This window comes from Clarias gariepinus, chromosome 2 (genome assembly GCF_024256425.1).
Source record: "Clarias gariepinus isolate MV-2021 ecotype Netherlands chromosome 2, CGAR_prim_01v2, whole genome shotgun sequence".
Taxonomy (NCBI): Eukaryota; Metazoa; Chordata; class Actinopteri; order Siluriformes; family Clariidae; genus Clarias; species Clarias gariepinus.
The window spans coordinates 36485621-36506512 of record NC_071101.1 but is presented as its reverse complement, the minus strand read 5'-3'; the positions used below and the strand labels follow the sequence as shown (position 1 = coordinate 36506512).

Here is a 20892-nt window from a genome sequence, read left to right as displayed (position 1 = left end):
AGAGGACAAAAAAAGACTGTTTTCTGTTTTTAAGATTTAGGAAGTTATTATGAAAAACAGTTTACATTGACTTTTACAGGAACATGTGGAATTTCTGCAAAATATATGCGTTCTGCATATCCTACCAAGACTTTTCCCAACCATTACACCATCGTTACTGTAAGTTTAAAACACTTAGTAAAAGGTAGCAGAATGTATATATATTTTTTAAACACTTATTCAGGTTGGAAATTAAATGTGTTCATAATTTTTTACAGGGGTTGTATCCAGAGTCACATGGTATCGTGGACAATAAGATGTATGATGTAACTCATAATGTCTTCTTCAGTTTGAAGGAAAAGGAGAAGTTTAACCCCTTTTGGTATCATGGTGAACCAGTAAGTACATGCCAACCACAGTAATAATTTGTGTTTGAACATACTTCATAGTCATATATAAATACAAAATATATTTTTTGGACATTTTCTTGTTGAAAGAAACTACAGCCAACTAACCTTGAGATGGGATCAAATTCAGGGGAAATTTATCATGCAGTTTTTTAAGGCTCTTAAGCTTTTTAAGCTTGGAGTAAGATTTAGAAAATAAGGGCATTGGTTCTGTGATTATACGCGTAAGTATAATCACAGTACTGTGTACTGTAAGTACATTGCGGATACCCCGCCATTTTGTCTAACACTAACCATACACCCTACCCTGCATGGCTCAGGTTCTGTATATTTAAGCGTTGCAGTGTTGAAGTGAAAACAGATGCATAAGCAGTCTCACTGCCCCCCACCTATGTGATATAGAGAGAGAAAATTATTATTTGCTCGATATTTGCTTTGAGTTATTATACACAAAACAATATAGTACATCACTATTTACAGTGGGTACAGAAAGTACAGACCCCCTTTATTTTATCCCCTATTTTTCACTCTAAGTTATATTGCAACCATTTGCTACAATCATTTACGTTAATGATGTCATTAAAGACATTTTTGCAGATTTCATAAAAAAGAAAACTGAAATATCACATGGTCCTAAGTATTCAGACCCTTTGCTGTGACACTCATATGTATATGCATATATATATATATATATATATATATATATATATATCTTCTGATCATTCGTGAGTCCAGGTGTGTTTTATTATACTGATTGGACTTGATTAGGAAAGCCACACACCTGTCTATATACTGTAAGACCTTAAGGTGTCCTTCATAAGGACATTTCATAAGGACATTAAGAAAAAAATACAACAGAATACACAGAACATGTGCAATCTAACAGTCATTCAAGATCCGTGGAATAAAGAAAAAGTATCAGGTCAGTAAGGAAACTTGGGCCATGAAGAAACAGATGAAAAAGAGGAAAATCAAGATATTATAAATTGTGGGATAGAAAAGTGGCCCAAGGTGGATTAGCCACCGGTCCTCTGGGTGAAAGCCCCCAGATTACTGTGAATGAAAGAGAGAGGGAGGGGGTTAAGGGGGGATTTAGATGTTTATACACAAACCATTTTGGGTGGCTCATAAATAAACTAACAAATGGCTGACAGCACATGACCAAGTGTAACTCATTACTCCATCACGCATCAAGCTGATAAAATGCCTTTAGGTGGTTCTAAATGTTACAGTACATTTGTATTTGGGAACTGTTCATTCTCAAAATTCAAGGATTCAAGGATGCTTTATTGTCATACCAGCACACTTCCATGTTCTGGTACGAAATTAGCCACAGAGATAGCATAGTAGTATAAATATGAGGATGTATATATGTATATACATGAATATAAATAAGAGCAGTCAGAGATATATTATGCAGGAATTTAGACATAAACTATAAATACTGTATTGCACGTTTTCAGAGACTGTATTGCACACATTGTACAAATTGTACATTCAACTTATAGGGTTATATATGTATTGCACTATAGAGTTATATATTACACTAAAAATATAAAGATATGTTGTAATAAAATACTATCCAAAGTTAGCAGTTTGTCATTGTGTTTAATGGGAGAGGACCTACAGAGCACGGCTAGAGTTCAGCAGTCTAATTGCCCGAGGGTAAAAGCTGTTTTTGAGCCTGGTGGTCTTGCATTGAAGGCTCCTTAGCCTTCTGCCTGAAGGAAGAGGTTGAAATAGAGCATGTGCAGGGTGAGTGGAGTCCTTAATAATGCGGAGGGTTCTTTCTCTGCATCTTGCAGTGTACAGTGAAGTGATAGAGGGGAGCCTGCTCCCCACTGTCCTCTGGTCAGCCTTAACTACTCTCTGCAGGGCTTTCCTCTCAGCTCTCAGGAAGAGCCCTGCTATTGCCATGCCACACAGTAATGTAGGAGCTGATGATGCTTTCTACCGCTCACTTCTACAGTCACTTCATGACTACCGGGGTTAGAGCTATAGGTCGGTAGTCATTCAGACAAGTCACTGTTTGAGATGTCTATGCAAGTGGAGGAGGTACAGTGGCTGAAAAGTGCAAAACAAAATAAAACCAAAATAACAAAAACAAAATATATTTAAAAACAAAATTACAAAACCAAAAATAAAACTGAAAACAAAATAAAAAAATTACAAAACCAAAAACAAATTAATTTGTTTTACAAAACCGAAAAATAAAAATTAATTCAAAAACAAAAGAACAAAACTAAAAACACAATAACAAATAAAAAAATTACAAAACCAAGAACAAAACTAAAAACAAAATAAATTCAAAACAAAATAACAAAACTGATAACAAAATAACAAAAATTAAAACAAAACAGACCAATTCAATTCAATTTTATTTGTATAGCGCTTTTAACAATTGGCATTGTCCCAAAGCAGCTTTACACAATCAAAAGAATTATTTAAGTTTGTATGGAATTTGAATGTGTATGAATCAAAATGGTCAGATAGTCCCTGGTGAGCAAGCCGAGGGCAACAGTGGCAAGGAAAAACTCCTTGAGTTCGACAGAGAGAGGGAAGGAGAGAGAGGGGGGGAAAGAAAAGAGAAAGAACAGGAGAGAGAGCAGAAGACAAGAGATAACAGTTAGGTCTGGTCACAGTCATATAATGTACAATGTAAATGTAGATTTAGTGTAGAGTGCAAGCAGAGACTCCGGCAGGACTAACTATGACAGCATAACTAAAAGTGAGAGCCAGAGGGAAACACAGACATGAGGGCTCCCTGAGATGTAAAGCAAACAATCACCTCACCGTCAACAAACCTGAGTGATCAATGAGAGTGGGGCCACCACTTTCAATCAAGGCTAAAGGCATCAAAAGCAGAATTAGAGTGTGATTTATGTGAATTTAGAGTGTGGTTTATAGGCAAGTAGATGATTACATAAGCTTTGTTTGTCCATACACCTAATTCTTTATAAACTACCATTACCACTACCAGTTCTCATCACATTATGAGTATGGAAATGCTCTTACTTTGACCCTTAAACAAGCTCTGATTACTACTGTTCATTCTTTACAATGCAACAAATGCAAACATTTATGTGTTCATTTATACAACCCAATGTACAATTCATACATAAATTGAGTAACAAATGTAATTATAAATAGTTTGAGTTTAACCACTGCTACCTAGTTGTACTGAACACACTATTGTTTTTTTAACATCTCAGGATTCCTTTTCAGAAATCCAACAGATTTAGCATGTTTGTACATGTCTGCTCTGATTTTGAGCATGTGCAGTGGCACTGTACTTCAGAAACAAGAACACAAAAGCAAATTATCTGCTGGCTGATTTTAACCATCTTTTTCATTAGCCACACAACACATATACAAAAACAAAGGTCTGCTCACTAATTGAGAGCAAGAGTGAGGAAGAGAAAGAGAGATTTTTATTCTCTTCAGTATATGACATATTTCCATTTTAAGTTTTAATGGTAAATTCATCTTACCTGCGAATGCCTTGATGCACAATCTTAAATTATATTTCAGGTATAGCTCTCAACATGCACAATTCTTGCATGAACAACAGATCTGATTAGTCTATAGCAAATTCAATCAAAACCATGAACAAATGGGTCAGAACTGTACAGTGGAAGTCAATAGAGCCTTGTTGCCCGTTCTCACTCACTCACTTCTATACAACTCTGTACAACAGTCTGTACAGGGCAGAGGTGGGTAGAATAGCCAGAAATTGTACTCAAGTAAGAGTAGCTGTACTTTAAAAATAATATTACTCAAGTAGAAGTTAAAAGTAGTCATCCAAAATATTACTCAAGCAAAGAGTAAAAACTATTTGGTGAAAGGACTACTCAAGTACTGAGGAACTGTTTCATCATAATTTCTTTTTTTTTTTTTAGACCAAATGATAAAATAATGTAAAAATTCTGACATTTTCAAATAATGAAATTAATAAAATAAATCAAAATAAATATCTTTACAAAATAGCAAATTAAGGAACAAGAAACACAAATTTCCTAATCTCACTTTTTTACAACATAAAACTTTTGAAACAGATACCTACTGTTGGTAACTATATATATATATATATGTGTGTGTGTGTGTGTGTGTGTGTGTGTAACTATTTCCAGTGTAAGATATACTGTATATTCATTTGCCCTCCAAATGGCTCAGTAGTAAATGTAACAGAGTAAATGTAACTCGTTACTACCCACCTCTGGTACAGGGTCCGCAAAGGAGCCTGTCACAGAAGTTTTTGGCCACAAGGGTGGGTACAACATGGACAGGGTGCCAATCCATTGCAGGACACACATACACACACTACAGGAAATTAGGAAAAACTGTACCAGTTAACTAAATCTGGATACCTTTTGGATACTCAGAGGAAAAACACCAATCATGGGGAGAATATGAAAACTCCATGCACACAGACCCGCAGTGGGAATCTAACACTCAACCCTGGAGGTGCAAGGCCACAGTGCTAACTACTATACCGCTGTGCCTCCATAGTGTATACTAATCAGTTCAATGGGTTATGTGACTGCTTCTTTTAATAAATGTGAAATTTGCGAAATAACAAAAACCACACAATAATGCTTGATCTTATTAGCAGTAAGCGATCGTGCTTTGTTTTAAACTAGCAGACAGGAAGCAGTGATATAACCGGTTAGACTTTAAATATGTTACTGATAAAGTGTTTCCCTTTAATAAAATAGCCAAACCAGTTTCATTCCTTGCAGACCACTAGGACATTTTATGCATCATCTTATTAAACTTTTGTTTAGGTATGGATCACTGCCATGAACAACAATCTTAAATCCGGGACCTTTTTTTGGCCAGGATCAGATGTGCCTATTAAAGGAAAATATCCAAATAAGTATGAAATCTATAATGGGTGAGTAAGTATTAATAAATAATTTATTATTTTATAGTCATTGAACATCATGTGTTTGTGTTTTATTGAATATAAGCTAAAGTTTCGGTACACCTTGCTTATTACATCCTGGTATGTTTTTTTTGTAGTTTGCAGTAAATTAACATTATAGAGTTATTGATAACATTATGTAAACATGTCTATAAAGTAGATATATTTATACAATATATCCATAAGAAATTTATGGGTGTAACCTAAATTTTTTTCCCCACACATTACCTTTTTGTATGACATGCAGTTGTTTGTGAAAGTTTCGGCACCCCTAACCAATAACATATTCTGTTGGTTTAAAAATCTATATTACATAATGTGCAAAGGTTTAGACAACCTATTATTGGGAACATAAAGTTTAAGAATCAACTATAGAAAAGCTTTTAAAGTCTGTGGTGGATGTTGATGTTTTCGATCCCTTTTGTTTTGTTGTTGAAACTTCCACTACCACTCAAAAGTTTGCCATCACTTGCAAATATCTTTGTTTTTGTTTAGTGATTAATTTTCTACATTCTACAGCAATACTGGGGATTTGGAATGTTATGAAATAACACATGTAGAATGTGGTAGAATTAGGTAATTATGTAACAACAACAGTCAGTTGTTATTTTAAGACACAGATTAGATCCTTTCTGAAATAGTTTTTGCCAGAACAGTATTGCAAAACCCATGAAGCACCATGATGAAACTGGCTCTAATAAAGACCATCCCAGGAGGGCTGCAGAGAAAAAATAATAATTTAGAGTTACCAGCCTCAAAAATCACCAATTAACAGCACCCCAGATTAGAGCCGTTATGAAGACTTTATAGATTATGAGTACTGTTTTTTTGGGGGTTTTTGAATAACTCAACATTAACTGTTCAAAGGAGATCATGGCATATTTTGGACGCCTTTAGCATCAGTTTACAATGTAATAACAAAAAAATAATAAAAATCTGGTTAAGTGTGCCATCAATTCTAATTAAGTCACCAACAACATCAGGGGATTTATGTGGGCGGTACTAAGTACCCCCATGATTCGATAGCTTGGAGAACTTTAGCAGCAATATTGTGGAGTAATTTTATGACTTTACATTAATCTCTCATATTGTTTTGGTCCATTAGTCCATTGTTTCTTTGCAACATTGGTTCAGTTAATTGAGGTTTTTAGGCATTTGCTTATGCATAGCTCTGTCTCACCACAGCATTTGAATTAGGTTGAAGTATGGACTTTGATTAGGCTAAGCCAAAACATTAATTCTTTTATTTTTCAGCCATTCTAATGTAGATTTACTGGTGTGCTTTTGGATCATTGCCTTGTTGTCCAATTTCAACCCATTTTTATCTGTCAAACAGATCGACTTGTATTTGCCTCTAGAATGCTCTGGTATACAGAGGAGGTTATCAAGTTATTGACCTTAAGGTGCCCAGGTACTGCGGCTGCAAAAACAAGCCCAAATCATCAACCCTCCACTGCTGTGCTTGACAGTGGTTATGAGGTGTTTCTGCTGAAATGCTGTTTGACTTTTGCTAAATATGGTACTGGGCATTAAGGCCAGACAACTCCACTTTCATCTCGTCTGTCTATAGGAGAAGTTTTGTGAATCACATTCTTCCACATTCTTTTTAGACAGAAGAGTTTTCTCCTGGCCTCCCTTGCAAACAAACTGTGCTTGTTTTCTTATCATTGTGATGTTATGGACTATAACATGCTCAGTGAGCTTTGCCTTTGGGGAAATAGTGTTGAAAAAAGAACTTTACTGAGACTTATGATAAGCAAGATGTGTTCAAGCTTTAAAAAATATATGCATTGCAAAGACATCACTTCCTTTATTTGTTACAACAGAACTGTTCCATTTGAGATGAGAGTGATGACAATTTTGAAATGGTTGAGTTTGCCACAAACACAAAGGTATTTATATTTTTTTCTTTTTTTCCCATGCAATTCTATTGAACTGATTATGTTGTTAAACTTGTGAATATATATAAATATTACATGCTTAGTATACTGTATATACTGTATGCATACATTTTTAAATATTGTTTGTGTGTGTGTGTGTGGGGGGGGGGGGGGCAGAATAGAAATATGCTTATATTTAAGCATATTGTCAGAATATAGAAATTCTGACATTCTCATAAATAAAGTTAAGAATACTAAAGACTTTACTAAACAGCATCTTTACCCTAAGAAAGTTATTTAATACCCGAACATAAAAAAAAAAGAAATCTGCATTTTTTCTTTACCAAGCATGCTATGAGCAGACTTACAGGATCAGGTCTTGCTTTACAGCAACATCTGAGGGCTTTTCCCAGACTGCCACACACAGGCACCTTTTTAACTAGAATGTGTGAAAGAGAATTGACACAACCCATATTGTTTTTAAATGTTTATTTTAATGCTTTAATGGATTTTTTTTTTTTGTATTCTATGGAGTTAGATATGATTACAAATGACCTGAATGGGAATGAAATTTATTAAGCATTTTATTATTCTACTTCTTTAGGCCAGACTTTTACACTTTATATCTGCACGAGCCTGATAGAGCTGGACATTATTATGGACCAATGAGCACAGAGGTATGCTTATTATTATTGATAGTAGTAGTAGTAGTATAATTTTTTATTAAGTATATAATGAGACCACTGGGAATTTGTAGCATGTTTTAGATATAATGAGAGAGAAAAGTTGGCCTCCTTGCATTTTGTGTCTGGTTACAGTTTACAAATCTTGCTGTTGCTAAATAGTCCAGTCCCTGTTCAATACAATGTATTGTCACAAACAACTTTGTTACATTTTTTGCATATAAGAGCATGTTGCTCTCATACATTGTTGTTTCAGCTTTCAGATGGCTACATACTTTCTTTTATAATTCTCTTTCTCTCACTGATCCTCATTTTGTAAAAGACTGCCGTCACCAGCTTCGGTCAGCAGCAACAGCTTTCCAAGATTTTTAGTTAATGTGATCTTCTGTTAGATCTCTCTCTCCCTTTTTTAGACATCTACACCTTATTTGTACCTTAGTTGTGGTTTCTCCCAGTGATCTGAAGCTGATCACAAGCAGTCAACAGAGCATGTCCTGTCCTGCATGTGTCATCCTACATTTGGCTAACAGCTTGTTTTAGGAAAGCCTTGGTCGGCACATGATTTTACCTTATGAGGCCCAGAATCCTTTTAAGGCTGCACTGATGGAAGTGTTCAGTCTCTGCTCTTGGTGAGAGTATAGTGTCCATGTTCCAAGCATGTTGTTCTAAGTACACATGCTTGATAGACGTTCATCTTTTTGTTGATTGTATGTAAGCGATTTTCCCATACCTTCTTTGCAAGTTGGGTCATTTCTGTAATCAGAATAAGTGTTTAGTTCAATTCAATTCAATTTTATTTATATAGCGCTTTTAACAATGGTCATTGTCTCAAAGCAGCTTCAGAAAAAAGAAAGAAATTCATAAAAAAAAGAATAAAAAAAAATAAATAAATTGTGTATGTGTGAGAAAAATGTGTCTAGATAATAATGAGATCAATGACTGTCTCTGATGAGCAAGCCAAGGGTGATGGCGACAGTGGCAAAGAAAAACTCCCTGAGATGGCAATAGGAAGAAACCTTGAGCGGAACCAGACTCAACAGGGAACCCATCTTCATTTGGGTGATGACAGATAGAGATGATATAACATCATGTGTGTTATGCAGCTGAAAGTAAAATATAACAAAAATTCTTTAAATTAACATGAAGTCCAGTTCAGCATAGGGAGTCAGTAGGTGCAGAGGGCAGATGGGGTCTGGAGCACAGGAGCAGGATGTGTAGCTCCAACCATCATAAAACAGAATCCAGCTGGAGCTGGTCCTTCTCTGGATGCCTCAGGATCCTCGCAGGGTTGGTTTTTGTCTCCTGAAGCTGGTACAATCTCCAGATGCCTCGGGATGGGTAGAAAAGTACAGAACAGATGGAGAGAATTAGTGTAGTTGCCATTCAGGATAGATGTACTGGAGTATGAAGTTATGGGATGAGTTACGCGTATGCCAGATTAAATAGATGCGTCTTGAGTCTACTTTTAAACTGGGAAACTGTGTCTGAGCTCCAAACACTGTCTGGAAGGCTATTCCAAAGTTTTGGAGCCAAATATGAAAATGCCCTGCCCCCTTTTGTAAATTTTAAAATTCAGGGAATTACAAGAAGTCCAGAGTTTTGTGATCTTAAGGAGCGTGGTGGATTGTAGCGTATCAGAAGACTGGTTAGGTATGTGGGAACTAAACCATTTAAAGCCTTGTATGTAAGCAATACTATTTTATAATTAATTCTAAACTGAACAGGTAGCCAGTGCAGTAATGACAATATAGGTGTTATATGATCATATTTTCTGGATAGTGAGAACCCTGGCGGCTGCATTTTGGACTTATTTAGGATGTAGGACAACCACCTAGTAATGCATTACAATAGTGCCTGTGGACAGGTTGTTAACTATTATAGACATTACGTATGTGAAAGATTCCACTACTTCCAGCATATGCAGGGATTAAAGTTCTCCGTCGTTACGACGGATTTCCGTTAATTGTAGCGAGTCATCGACGGATTTCCGTCAATTACACTGTTCCGCCTGTGCTTAATGTTTTAAATTCACTTTTCATAATTTTAATGCTGTATATATAGGCTTACATTTCTCAAATAGTGTAATAAATGTCTTAATTTTAGTTTAAATAGGTCTTTAATTAAGGAAAGACAAAGTGTATTCAGCCTGCTGAGGAGGGTGTGATCAAAGCCTGGAGTGGAGCGAATGCACGTTCCTCTCTCCACTCTAAGCGTTTTGTTATCACTCCGGTATGGATCCACTCCGGGTTTTGGTTTAGTTTTAAAGAAGTACATGTCAGGCTACGGCTGAGGTATAACTATACTCAGCAAAAAAAGAAAACCCTAAACTGTAACACCATAAGACATAAACTAAAAATGTTTCACAATGTGTCCCTGAATGAAGGGAGGCTCAAAATCAAAAGTACCAGTCAGTATCTGGTGTGGCCACCAGCTGCTTGAAGTACTGCAGTGCATCTCCTCCTCATGGACTGCCTATTGCAGACAGTCTGAGCACTGATGGAGGGATTGTGTGTTCCTGGTGTGACTCGGGCAGTTGTTGTGGCCATCCTGTACATGTCACGCAGGTGTGATATTCGGATGTACCGATCCTGTGCAGGTGTTGTTACACGTGGTCTTCCACTGCGAGGATGATCAGCTGTCCTTCCTGTCTCCCTGTAGCGCTGTCTTAGGCGTCTCACAGTGCGGACATGGCAATTTATTGCCCTAGCCACATCAGCAGTCCTCATGCCTCCCTGCAGCATGCCAAATGCAGGTTCACGCAGATGAGCAGGGACCCTGGGCATCTTTCTTTGGGTGTTTTTCACAGTCGGTAGACAAGTCTCTTTAGTGTCCTGCGTTTTTAGAACTGTGACCTTAAATGCCTACTTTCTTTAAGCTGTTAATTTGTTAACGACCATTCCACAGGTGCATGTTAATTAATTGATCATGGTTAATTGAACATGCATGGAAAACATTGTTTAAACCCTTTACAGTGAAGATCTGTAAAGTTATTTGGATTTTTACAACATTATTGTTGAAATACACAGTCCTGAAAAAAAAAACTTTCTTTTTTTGCTAAGAATATATTTAAGATAGCATGGACACACTTATAATGCAGGAAAGCTCCGATGTTTCGGAGATTAATAAAAGTGTAAAAAATAAATGGAGATGAACTTGGCTTAGCAAAATTGGGGAGAATGGCAAGCCTTTTAGTTCATCAACAACCAGGTACGTCTATTTGCACAGTATGCCACAGGAAACTTTAATATGGCAATAATGGCAAAAAAGTGCTAGCTCGCCATCAATCAGAAGCTAGTCACAATGCTTCTGTCGTGCTCTACAGTACACATGCTCCCTGCCTGGTGCGACAAGTACCATAACGGAGATTCATGCACCTATGGCCGACCGTGTGTGCGATGTAAAAGTGCGCATATGTTCTTTCATAGCGGAGCATGACCTGTCATTCACAGTCTCACAACCGCTAGTTAATTTATTGCAATTAGTTGTCAAAAGCAAAGAGTGCACTTTCAAGATTGTCTATGTCTAATGAACATGCCGCTACAGCCTCCACCCCTGCAGTTAAAGGCGCTACTGCTACAGTCTCCACCTGGTCCACCTCTCCTGGAGCCACTCCTGCACATGTAACTAGTCAAACACTAAAACGAGTGTTAGGTATAGCCAAGCTTCAGGAACATGGTTTCACAGCCAAAAAGCAGAAAAAGTGAAAAGCACTCTAGAGACATTTGCACAAGAAAATCACTTTTTGGAATTTAATGGTGGTGCTGTTACTTTTTTTCCTGTTAATTATTAATAGTTTCACAAAACATTGTTTGGTGTTATAACATACATAAAACATGCACTGTCAAGGTATATTTTGAGGCAGGCAGTAGCAGACCAGTGGAAATGCGATGGCTTCTCCCACCACAGAAGGCAACCTGTGGCATTAGCGATTACACTAGTGACTTTTGACTTACAACCCATGATTGTTGCTTCCTGTGTTGTTACTGTCACTGCGAAAGTGGCACTGAAGTGACCTCTCCAGGGTGTAAAATCTATGGAAATTCTGCAGTGCCAATCAACAGAATTCCCCACACGGCAGTACTGTGGCAGTCTTAGGGGTGCATGAATATACATTTGGCATCAGCTGCACTTCAGGTTTGTCAGAAGGATGTCAGCTTTTGCTGCCTTAGAGGCTCATTTCCAAATCTTTCTGGGTTTACTTCCATAAACTTTCCCATTTTGGGTGACAGTTCATTTTAAAATGTTAATATAATAATTTTTATTATTTGTATTATTTTTGTTAAACCACAAATAAATAGTAGGCCCTTAAATAATATATTTTTGGATATCTCATTTTGTTTTTATGTTATAAATTACATAAATTTATTTAGGGTGTTGGTAGTGCAAATCAAATAATGATTTGGAAAAATCTTATCAATTAAACATAATCTTTTAAATAATCATTTTAACTAATAATAATAAAAAACACTGCCTTTTTTGTCCATTAATTAGGGCTTGAGACAGACTACATTTAAATAAAAATTGTGATGGCTTAGTAGCTGATGTTGTCTCTGAGTCACTGAAGACAGTGTACTGTGGTTGCTGTCACCTCCTGCTCTCTCCTCCATCACCACCAGATGCATATGACCAGCAGGAAGGTCAGGGCTGGTCTTCTATCACTAGCAGGTATATATATTCAGTAGCATGATCAGGGCTGATCCTCTCTCATTGTCAAGTATTCAGGTACATCTCAATAAATTAGAATATCATCAAAAAGTAATATAATTTAAAAAGTGAAACTCATATGTTATAAAGATCCATTACACACAGACTGATATATGACAAGTTTTTGTTTCTTTTAATTTTGATGGTCATGGCTTACAGATAATAAAAACCCCAAATGCAGCTTTTCTGCATTGTTGGGTCTGATGTCTTGCTTCTTCCTCTTCATAAAACTCCAGAGATTCTCTATGGGCTTTAGGTCAGATGAGTTTGCTGGCCAATCAAGCAAGGGATATCATGGTCCTTAAACTAGGTGTTAGTACTTTTGGAAGTGTGGGTGGGTGTCAAGTTTTGCGGGAAAATGAATCGGCATCTCCATAAACATTTAAGAAACATAAAGGAAAACACGAAGTGCTCTAAACTACCACTGAATGTAAACTTTACACTGGACCTCAAGCAACTTGGATCCTGTGCCGTTCCTTTTTCCCTCAAAACTCTGGGACCTTGATTTCCAAATGAAATGCCTCTGATGTTGTCTCTGGTTCAAAAGTGGCTTGACACAAGGACTCCGACAGTTGTAGCTCATGTTCTAGATACGTCTGTGCGTGGTGGTTCTTGAAGCACCGACTCCAGATTCAGTTGACTCCTTTTGAATCTTCCCAGATTTCTTGAATAGGATTCGTTTCACAATCCTCTCGAGATTGCGGTTATCCTTGTTGCTTGCACACCTTATTCTACCACATTTTTCCTTTCATTCAACTTTCCATTAATGTGCTTGGATACAGAACTCTGTGAACAGCCAGTTTTTTAGCAATGATCTTTTGTGTCTTGCCCTCCATGTGCAGGATGTTGTCTTCTGGACAACTGTCAAATGAGTAGTTTTCCCCATGATTGTGTAGCCTACTGAACCAGACTGAGAGACCATTTAAAGGCTCAGAAAAACTTGGCAGGAGTTAATTAGCCTAATAGAGTGTGACACCATGAGTCTCCAATATTGAACTTTTTCAGAATTTTCTGAGATAATGAATTTTCATTAGCTAAAAGAAATAAACACTTGAAATATATCTGCCTGTGTAATGAATCTACTATATATAATATACGAGTTTAACTTAGTAACTGAATTACTGAAATAAATTATTTTTTTGATGATATTCTAATTTATTGAGATGCACCTCTATATACCCGGCAGCAGGGTCAGGGCTGATTCTCTGTCAGTATTGAGTGTACATTCTCAGCAGCATAGTCAGGGCTGATCCTCCTTCACTAAAAGGTGTATATACTCAGCAACCTGGTCAGCGCTGGTTCTCTATCACTACCAGGTGTATATACTGTGCTGGGAGCTTGATATTATGAGTAAATGTTAAAAACTTTTAAGTCTAAACTTCTGCTTTAGCCAGAGACATCTTTGGCCAATGCTTCCATGGAATAGAGTGGTAAGTTTTTGCTAGTTCCACTGATATCTTCTATGAGATTCTTTTTGCTTCGCCATTGTAACTTTTACGCAATTTTCACTGATTAGAATTTCTGCACTTTTTCTTATAACCTGTATCAGCTTCTATATTTTCTCTTTCCTTTTTCACTTGCCTTTAAAAGACAACATTGTTGCTTAAAGAGAGCAAATGGAGACTATACTCATCGGATCTGCTTGAAATCCTCACCAGGCAGTTACACCAAATGTAAGTAACATACTTACAGTATTTCAGCATGGCCGACTTTGACCTAATTTAGTGTGTTGAGTGATGATAGCAAAAGATGTTGGATTATTCTTCTCCTCTCCATTGTATCACTCTGTTTTTCTCAGATGTGGACTAATAGGTAATGTGACCCAAAGGAGATTTTCAAAGCTGATATACTCAGAAAAAAAAGAAACGCCCCTTTTTCAGGACTGTGTATTTCAACAATAATGTTGTAAAAATCCAAATTACTTTACAGATCTTCATTGTAAAGGGTTTAAACAATGTTTTTCATGCATATTCAATTAACCATAATCAATTAATTAACATGCACCTGTGGAATGGTCGTTAAGACCTTAACAGCTTAAAGAAAGTAGGCATTTAAGGTCACAGTTCTAAAAACGCAGGACACTAAAGAGACTTGTCTACCGACTGTGAAAAACACCCAAAGAAAGATGCCCAGGGTCCCTGCTTATCTGCGTGAACCTGCATTAGGCATTCTGCAGGGAGGCAGGAGGACTGCTGATGTGGCTAGGGCAATAAATTGCCATGCCCGCACTGTGAGACGCCTAAGACAGCGCTACAGGGAGACAGGAAGGACAGCTGATCATCCTCGCAGTGGAAGACCACATGTAACAACACCTGCACAGGATCAGTACATCCGAATATCACACCTGCGTGACAGGTACAGGATGGCCACAACAACTGCCCGAGTCACACTCGGGAAAACACTGCAGGGAACACACAATCCCTCCATCAGTGTTCAGACTGTCCGCAATAGGCAGTCCATGAGGAGGAGATGCACTGCAGTACTTCAAGTAGCTGGTGGCCACACCAGATACTGACTGGTACTTTTGATTTTGAGCCTCCCTTCATTCAGGGACACATTGTGAAACATTTTTAGTTTATGTCTTATGGTGTTGACTCTTTTAGTGTTCATACAAATATTTACACATTAAGTTTACTGAAAGTAAAAACAGTTGAAAGTCAGAGGACGTTTCTTTTTTTGCTGAGTATATATGGCAGCAATAGTCTTCTGCTGCAAGTCACATAATGTCATTCTATTCTTCAAACTTAACACAAAATAAATGTAGAAAATCTCCCAAAGTTGGTTCTCATGCAGTTACTGTACCATAAGCAAATCTGTTTCTATTTACAGTGGAACCTCGGATTACGAGCATAATTCGTTCAGGAAGCGGGCTCTCATTCCAAAACACTCATAAACCAAACTTAATTTTTCCATAAGAAATAATTGAAAAAACTCAAATGATTTGTTCTACAGCACTTTTTTGGATAAATACATAAAAATAATTAATACAGAATATAAAGTAAAAATAAAACAAATTAACCTTTACTTTACCTTTAAAAAAAGTAAAAATAAAGGCAACACACACACACTCGCCTTTACAGCCCCCCTTCCACCCACGCCCCTTCCTGGCTTCACACACATATATAGATGGACCCTTTCTGCCTTACTCAGAAACTCTGCTCTGTCGCAATTCTTTTCAAAGGTAATGTGCAGGTTAATTTTTCTTACTTTACAGCAGTGATTCTGTTAGTAAGCACACACGCATGTTGTACAAACACGCTTACAAACACAGAATAAAATATGTTTCACACACATGTGGTCACTGTGTTATAGTAAACAGTACACGAGCGCACGGATGTTGATTATACCAGTAAGAAATGAGCAATAAAAGGAGAGACGATTATCCACAATTCCGCAGCGCAAGAGAGAAACAAACCGTTGACTCAGTTGTGATCATATGATGCTTGGCGTCAAAATAAGAAGCGCATGCCGGATACATGATACTCGGTCTGTAAACCAGGACAATGCTCGTTTTTCAAGTCAAAATTTCTTAAAATTTTTCCTTGTCATGCGGAACACTCGTAAACTGCATTACTCGGAATCCAAGGTTGCACTGTAATGTGTTGATTATTATGATTTTGCAACAATTTTTCTTCCCTTTTCTTTTGACATCTGTGCATTTCAGTTTCTTTGCTTCACTTCACATGAATTTAAAAAGAGGAATTATAATAATAATTGAATGGCAGTTAAGTATAAATCTTAATTCCATCATAAAAAGAAATAATAACAATTAAAAACTGTCCACAGCCCAGCATTTGGTAAGAAGCTATAAATCCACAGTGCACTGTCCAATACACATCACACCTAGGTTATTGTACATTTTTCTAGATCTCCAGAACAGTTGCTTCCCATTCCTTTTCCCACTGAGGACTTCTCACATTGGGACATTATCTCCCACTGCAAAATGTTTCAGCAAGGATTGTCTAGATTGTAGAGCTGTTGCTGCTTCTCCGGAGCCATGTGTGGAGCTTTGCATTGTGTTTGTCTTTGTGTGAGTATGTCTGCTCTGGGTTGTACTGTGTGGCTGTAGGACTGCCACAGTTTGTTTTTATGTGGCACCAGCGTAGGAAGAGGTCTGGAACTGGATAGGAAGACTCACCTTGTCTCTGGGTTTACGCATGTGGACAAGTGATCCTCTGCCACTTAGATGTGTTCTGATTTTATCGACTGGTAAATAAACTGCTCCAATGACAAAGAAAGAGTCTGAAAGAAACTAATGAATACAAGCCAATAAATATGCATCAGGTAGATTGCGCATCAACCTTACAACTGCACACTCCTGTTAACCCTACCTGCTACCTGCTTCTAAGAAATTAGTGATTACTGCCATTAAAAATGTTAGATTTTTTATGTCAATGATTCTTTATTATGCCTCATTGCAACACAATTAACCAATTTGCAGTATGGCACTGTTTAAGTGCAAATTGTTTAATTATTTCAACATGCTTTATTATTTTAGAATGCTTAATGTAATAAAAACTGATATTTCAGATATAGACTAACACCCTCAGTGTGGTAGCATAGTAAGAGTGCCACCTATTGGTAACAGACTTGTCACTGTTGTGCGCTTGACCATGACTGTGACTGATCCTTTCCGTTTGTGCTCCCTGAGTGAATGGCAATGCAGAATTGTTGAGTTACGTGTGCAGTTGATACTGATCAGTTCTCTATGAACTAAAAAGCATTTACATGTGTTTATGTTTGTGTATGTGTAATCTGTTGTGACTCTGTTTCTTGTTATGCAGTTCTTGCCAGTTGGCCAGTTGCAAAAAAGGAGTGCAATGGCACACCACTTACCCTGTGCAAAACGCAGAAAAAGGCTTATTTCTAGCACATAAGTTTACTTTGGTTGCTATTACTTGCATGCTTTTAAGTTGTAAGATGTACGATTCACTGCAATTAAAATGCCAAGACTTTTGAGGTACTGTATATCTCTACCAGGTTTGCACCTCTAGAGAGTGAAATTTTTGACCATTCTTCTTTGTCAAGCTTAGTCAGATTGGATGAAGAGTGTCTGTGAACAGAAATTTTTAAGTGTTGCCACAGATTCTCAATTAGATTTAGGTCTGGACTTGGCCATTCTAACACATGAAAATTTTTTAATTTAAATTATTCAGTTGTAGCTCTGGCTGTATGGTGAATCTCTGCCCCAGTCTCAAGTCTTTTGCAGACTCTTTATTCTAAAATTTCCCTGTATTTGCATCCATCTTCCCAACAACTCTGAACATCTTCCATATCCCTGCTGAAGAAAGATATCCCCACAACATAATGCTATCACTACAATTCACAGTGTTAGTTTTCTGCCAGACATAACATTTTGCATTTAGTTCAAAATGTTCAATTTTGGTTTCATCTGACCAGAGCAAATGTCTCCCACAGGGCTTGTCAAAAACTGGAAACAGGACTTCTAATGGCTTTCTTTCAACAATAGCTTTCTTTATGACACTTTTTCAAAAAGGCCAGATTCGTGAAGTGCACAACTAATAGTTGTCCTGTAGACAAATTCTCCCACCTGAGCTGTGGATCTCTGCAGCTCCTCCAGAGTTACCATGGACCTCTTGGCTGCTTCCCTGAATAATGCACTCCTTGCCTGGCATGTCAGTTTAGGTGGATGGCAATGCCTTGTAGGTTTGCAGTTATGCAATACTCTTTCTATTGTTAGATGATGGATTAAACAGTGCTCCATGAGATGGTCAAAGCTTGGGATATTTTTTATAACCTAACCCCTTCTTTAGGTTAACTTTATCCCTGACCTCTCTGGTGTGTTTCTTAGTCCCAGAGATACCAACAAGACACTGTCACGTAGGTTGGTTGTAAAACCCTTCCACAGTCCACTCTCATTCTACTAATACACACCTGTCTCCAGTTCCCTGGTCAAAACTAATTTTAAGGTAGGTCATCGACCTACATTTCCAGCTAGATCATTTCGTGCCTCTATGTCAAGCTTTACAAGGTATTTCGAGACCCAGAAATGTAGCCTTTGTGCCTTGTATTGACAGAAATTAAGTTTAATTTTGAACTAAGTGCATCTAGATTAATTGATCAATGCTTCGGTTTGCAACAAGTTTCATTCGGCACATCAGACACATGCATGTGCTCTGGATTTTTTAACATTTGATCTCTGCTACCTCTTTTGTTTCTTGGACTCAACATTGCTCATGCTTTTCTTTCCAACATTCAGTGTTTTTACCATTTAAGCAAATAAACTTTTATTTTTGTGTGGTGCATTTGATTTTGTGTCCTCCCAGCCTGTCCGACTCGGTTGGGGTCTCACATTTACGATGCCGTTTGTTCACTAATGTTCTCTAACAAACCTCTCAGGGCTTCACAGAACAGCTGTCTTTATACAGAGATTAAATTACACACAGGTGGACTCTACTTGGTTATAGTTAGAGGTCTGAGAGTAAAGGGGACTGAATACAAATGCACACCACATTTTCATATTTTTCTTTGTAAAAATGTTTAACTATTTATTATTTTCTTTTCACTACACAATTATGTGCCACTTTGTGTTGGCCTATAACATTAAATCCCAATAAAGTATATTTGTGGTTGCAATGTGATGAAATGTCGAAAAGTTCAAGGTGTATGAATATTTTTTCAAGGCACTGTACACTAATAATTATAAATCACATTTCTACTATTTTGCATTTTGTATATTTTTTTATTTTCTTGCTTATACTCTTTTAAACACATGCCTAATCTACTAGCTTGAGTTATGTACACTCAGTATGCAGAGTAAACTGGATCCAATATGCTATAAAGTCTCATAAGGATGTTGTTTCTGACAGGAAGCAATGACGACAGTGTTACATTCATTTTATTAATTAAGTGTGGAGCGATAGGGCAGTGTGTAATTTCACAGTGCGTAAACTCTTGGGCTTGATCCTCAGCTTTGGTGGCTCCAGAGTGTTTGGTTTTATTACAGGGTTTTAAAACACACACAATTCATTTACATTGACTTATGAACGAAAAGTGTGTTCATGCAATTTAGTTAATTTAATGAAACTAATGAATTAATTAGATTCAGTTACTCTTTTCTTTTAGTGTGGTTTCTAAAGCATTACAGAAATTTGTTTGAAAATATATGCATGAAGCAAACTCTCACGCATTTCAGTCTTACTTGTATACTTTATAAAGTAGTCAAACACAGAAAATATTCAGCCATTTCAGCCATCTTGTATTTGTGTATATCATATAACAATTTTGTAGTACTGTACTGTATGTCTTATTAACACAATGCATTTTATTCAGTTAGCATTCAGAATTAGATGTCCAGATGTAACCATATTAGTGTGGACTATATTTTTCTTTCTGATATTGCTCAATGTCATTTGTGTTTTTTAAAGAAATTTGGTTTGATATAATTTTGTGTTTCAGGTGTCTAAGGCTTTGCTGCAGGTTGACCAGATCATGCAAATGTTAATGGATGGGCTCAAGCAGAGAGATCTCCATAAATGTGTGAATCTCGTTCTTCTGTCTGATCATGGTGACTATGCTGTGTTGATTAAAAATTGTATTTCCTTTTTTTTCCTTTTTGTACTTTCATGTTTATTGATCATCCTGTCAGTATACTGGCACTGGGATACCGGAACTACATCTGGCATATCTAGAACTGTTTGACTGTGATACCTGGCATCAGCAATTACCTTATGACCAGTGACAAGTAAATTGAACAATTATTAATAATATACTAGAAAACTAGTGACATGATCATGAGCACCCAATGCTCACTCCCCCATCCACATGAGATCCAAAGGCCAGCTTGTCTGGTTTGATCCCACAGAAAAGACAATCCAGACCTGCGTGGGACCTGCAGGTGAAGAGCCCAAAGCCGCTGACCCATCCTCCAAACATTTCAGATCTCAATCCGATCAGCTACATATGGCAATAACTGGATAAACAAGTGTACTTAATTGAGGCTCTACCCCATAATCAACAGCATGCAAAGGATTCACTGCCAACATCCTGGTGGCAGACACCACAGCACTCCACCAAGAGCACGAAAGCGCCATGGGCCGCTCAATACATGTTCATTCTAAACTACAAAATTCCAGAACATGTTGTGCCACTGTTTAGTAGTTTTTACATAAATAGTACATCACTCTACATTGATGAAATAAATATTTTTTATTGCATAGAAAAAAAAAAAAATCCTCTTCTTTTACTGACAGTTTCTGACTGGGTTTAAAAAAGGTCTTTGCATTGTGAATCTTGACTTGAATTATGTTAACAGTTTTCTCTATTAGAAACAATGCTATTTAACTGACAGTGAT

General features: G+C 37.1%; 1 protein-coding gene across 1 annotated transcript in view; it reads left to right on the top strand.

Annotated features, from left to right (window-relative positions):
• Positions 1-20892, top strand: part of enpp1 (ectonucleotide pyrophosphatase/phosphodiesterase 1) — a 69382-nt gene that overhangs the window by 31151 nt on the left and 17339 nt on the right. The window contains exons 6-11 of the mRNA XM_053514770.1: positions 80-159; positions 258-377; positions 5171-5280; positions 7137-7202; positions 7795-7867; positions 19997-20105. Of these exons, the coding sequence (XP_053370745.1) occupies positions 80-159; positions 258-377; positions 5171-5280; positions 7137-7202; positions 7795-7867; positions 19997-20105 (558 nt within the window). The remainder of the gene's footprint in view (positions 1-79; positions 160-257; positions 378-5170; positions 5281-7136; positions 7203-7794; positions 7868-19996; positions 20106-20892) is intronic.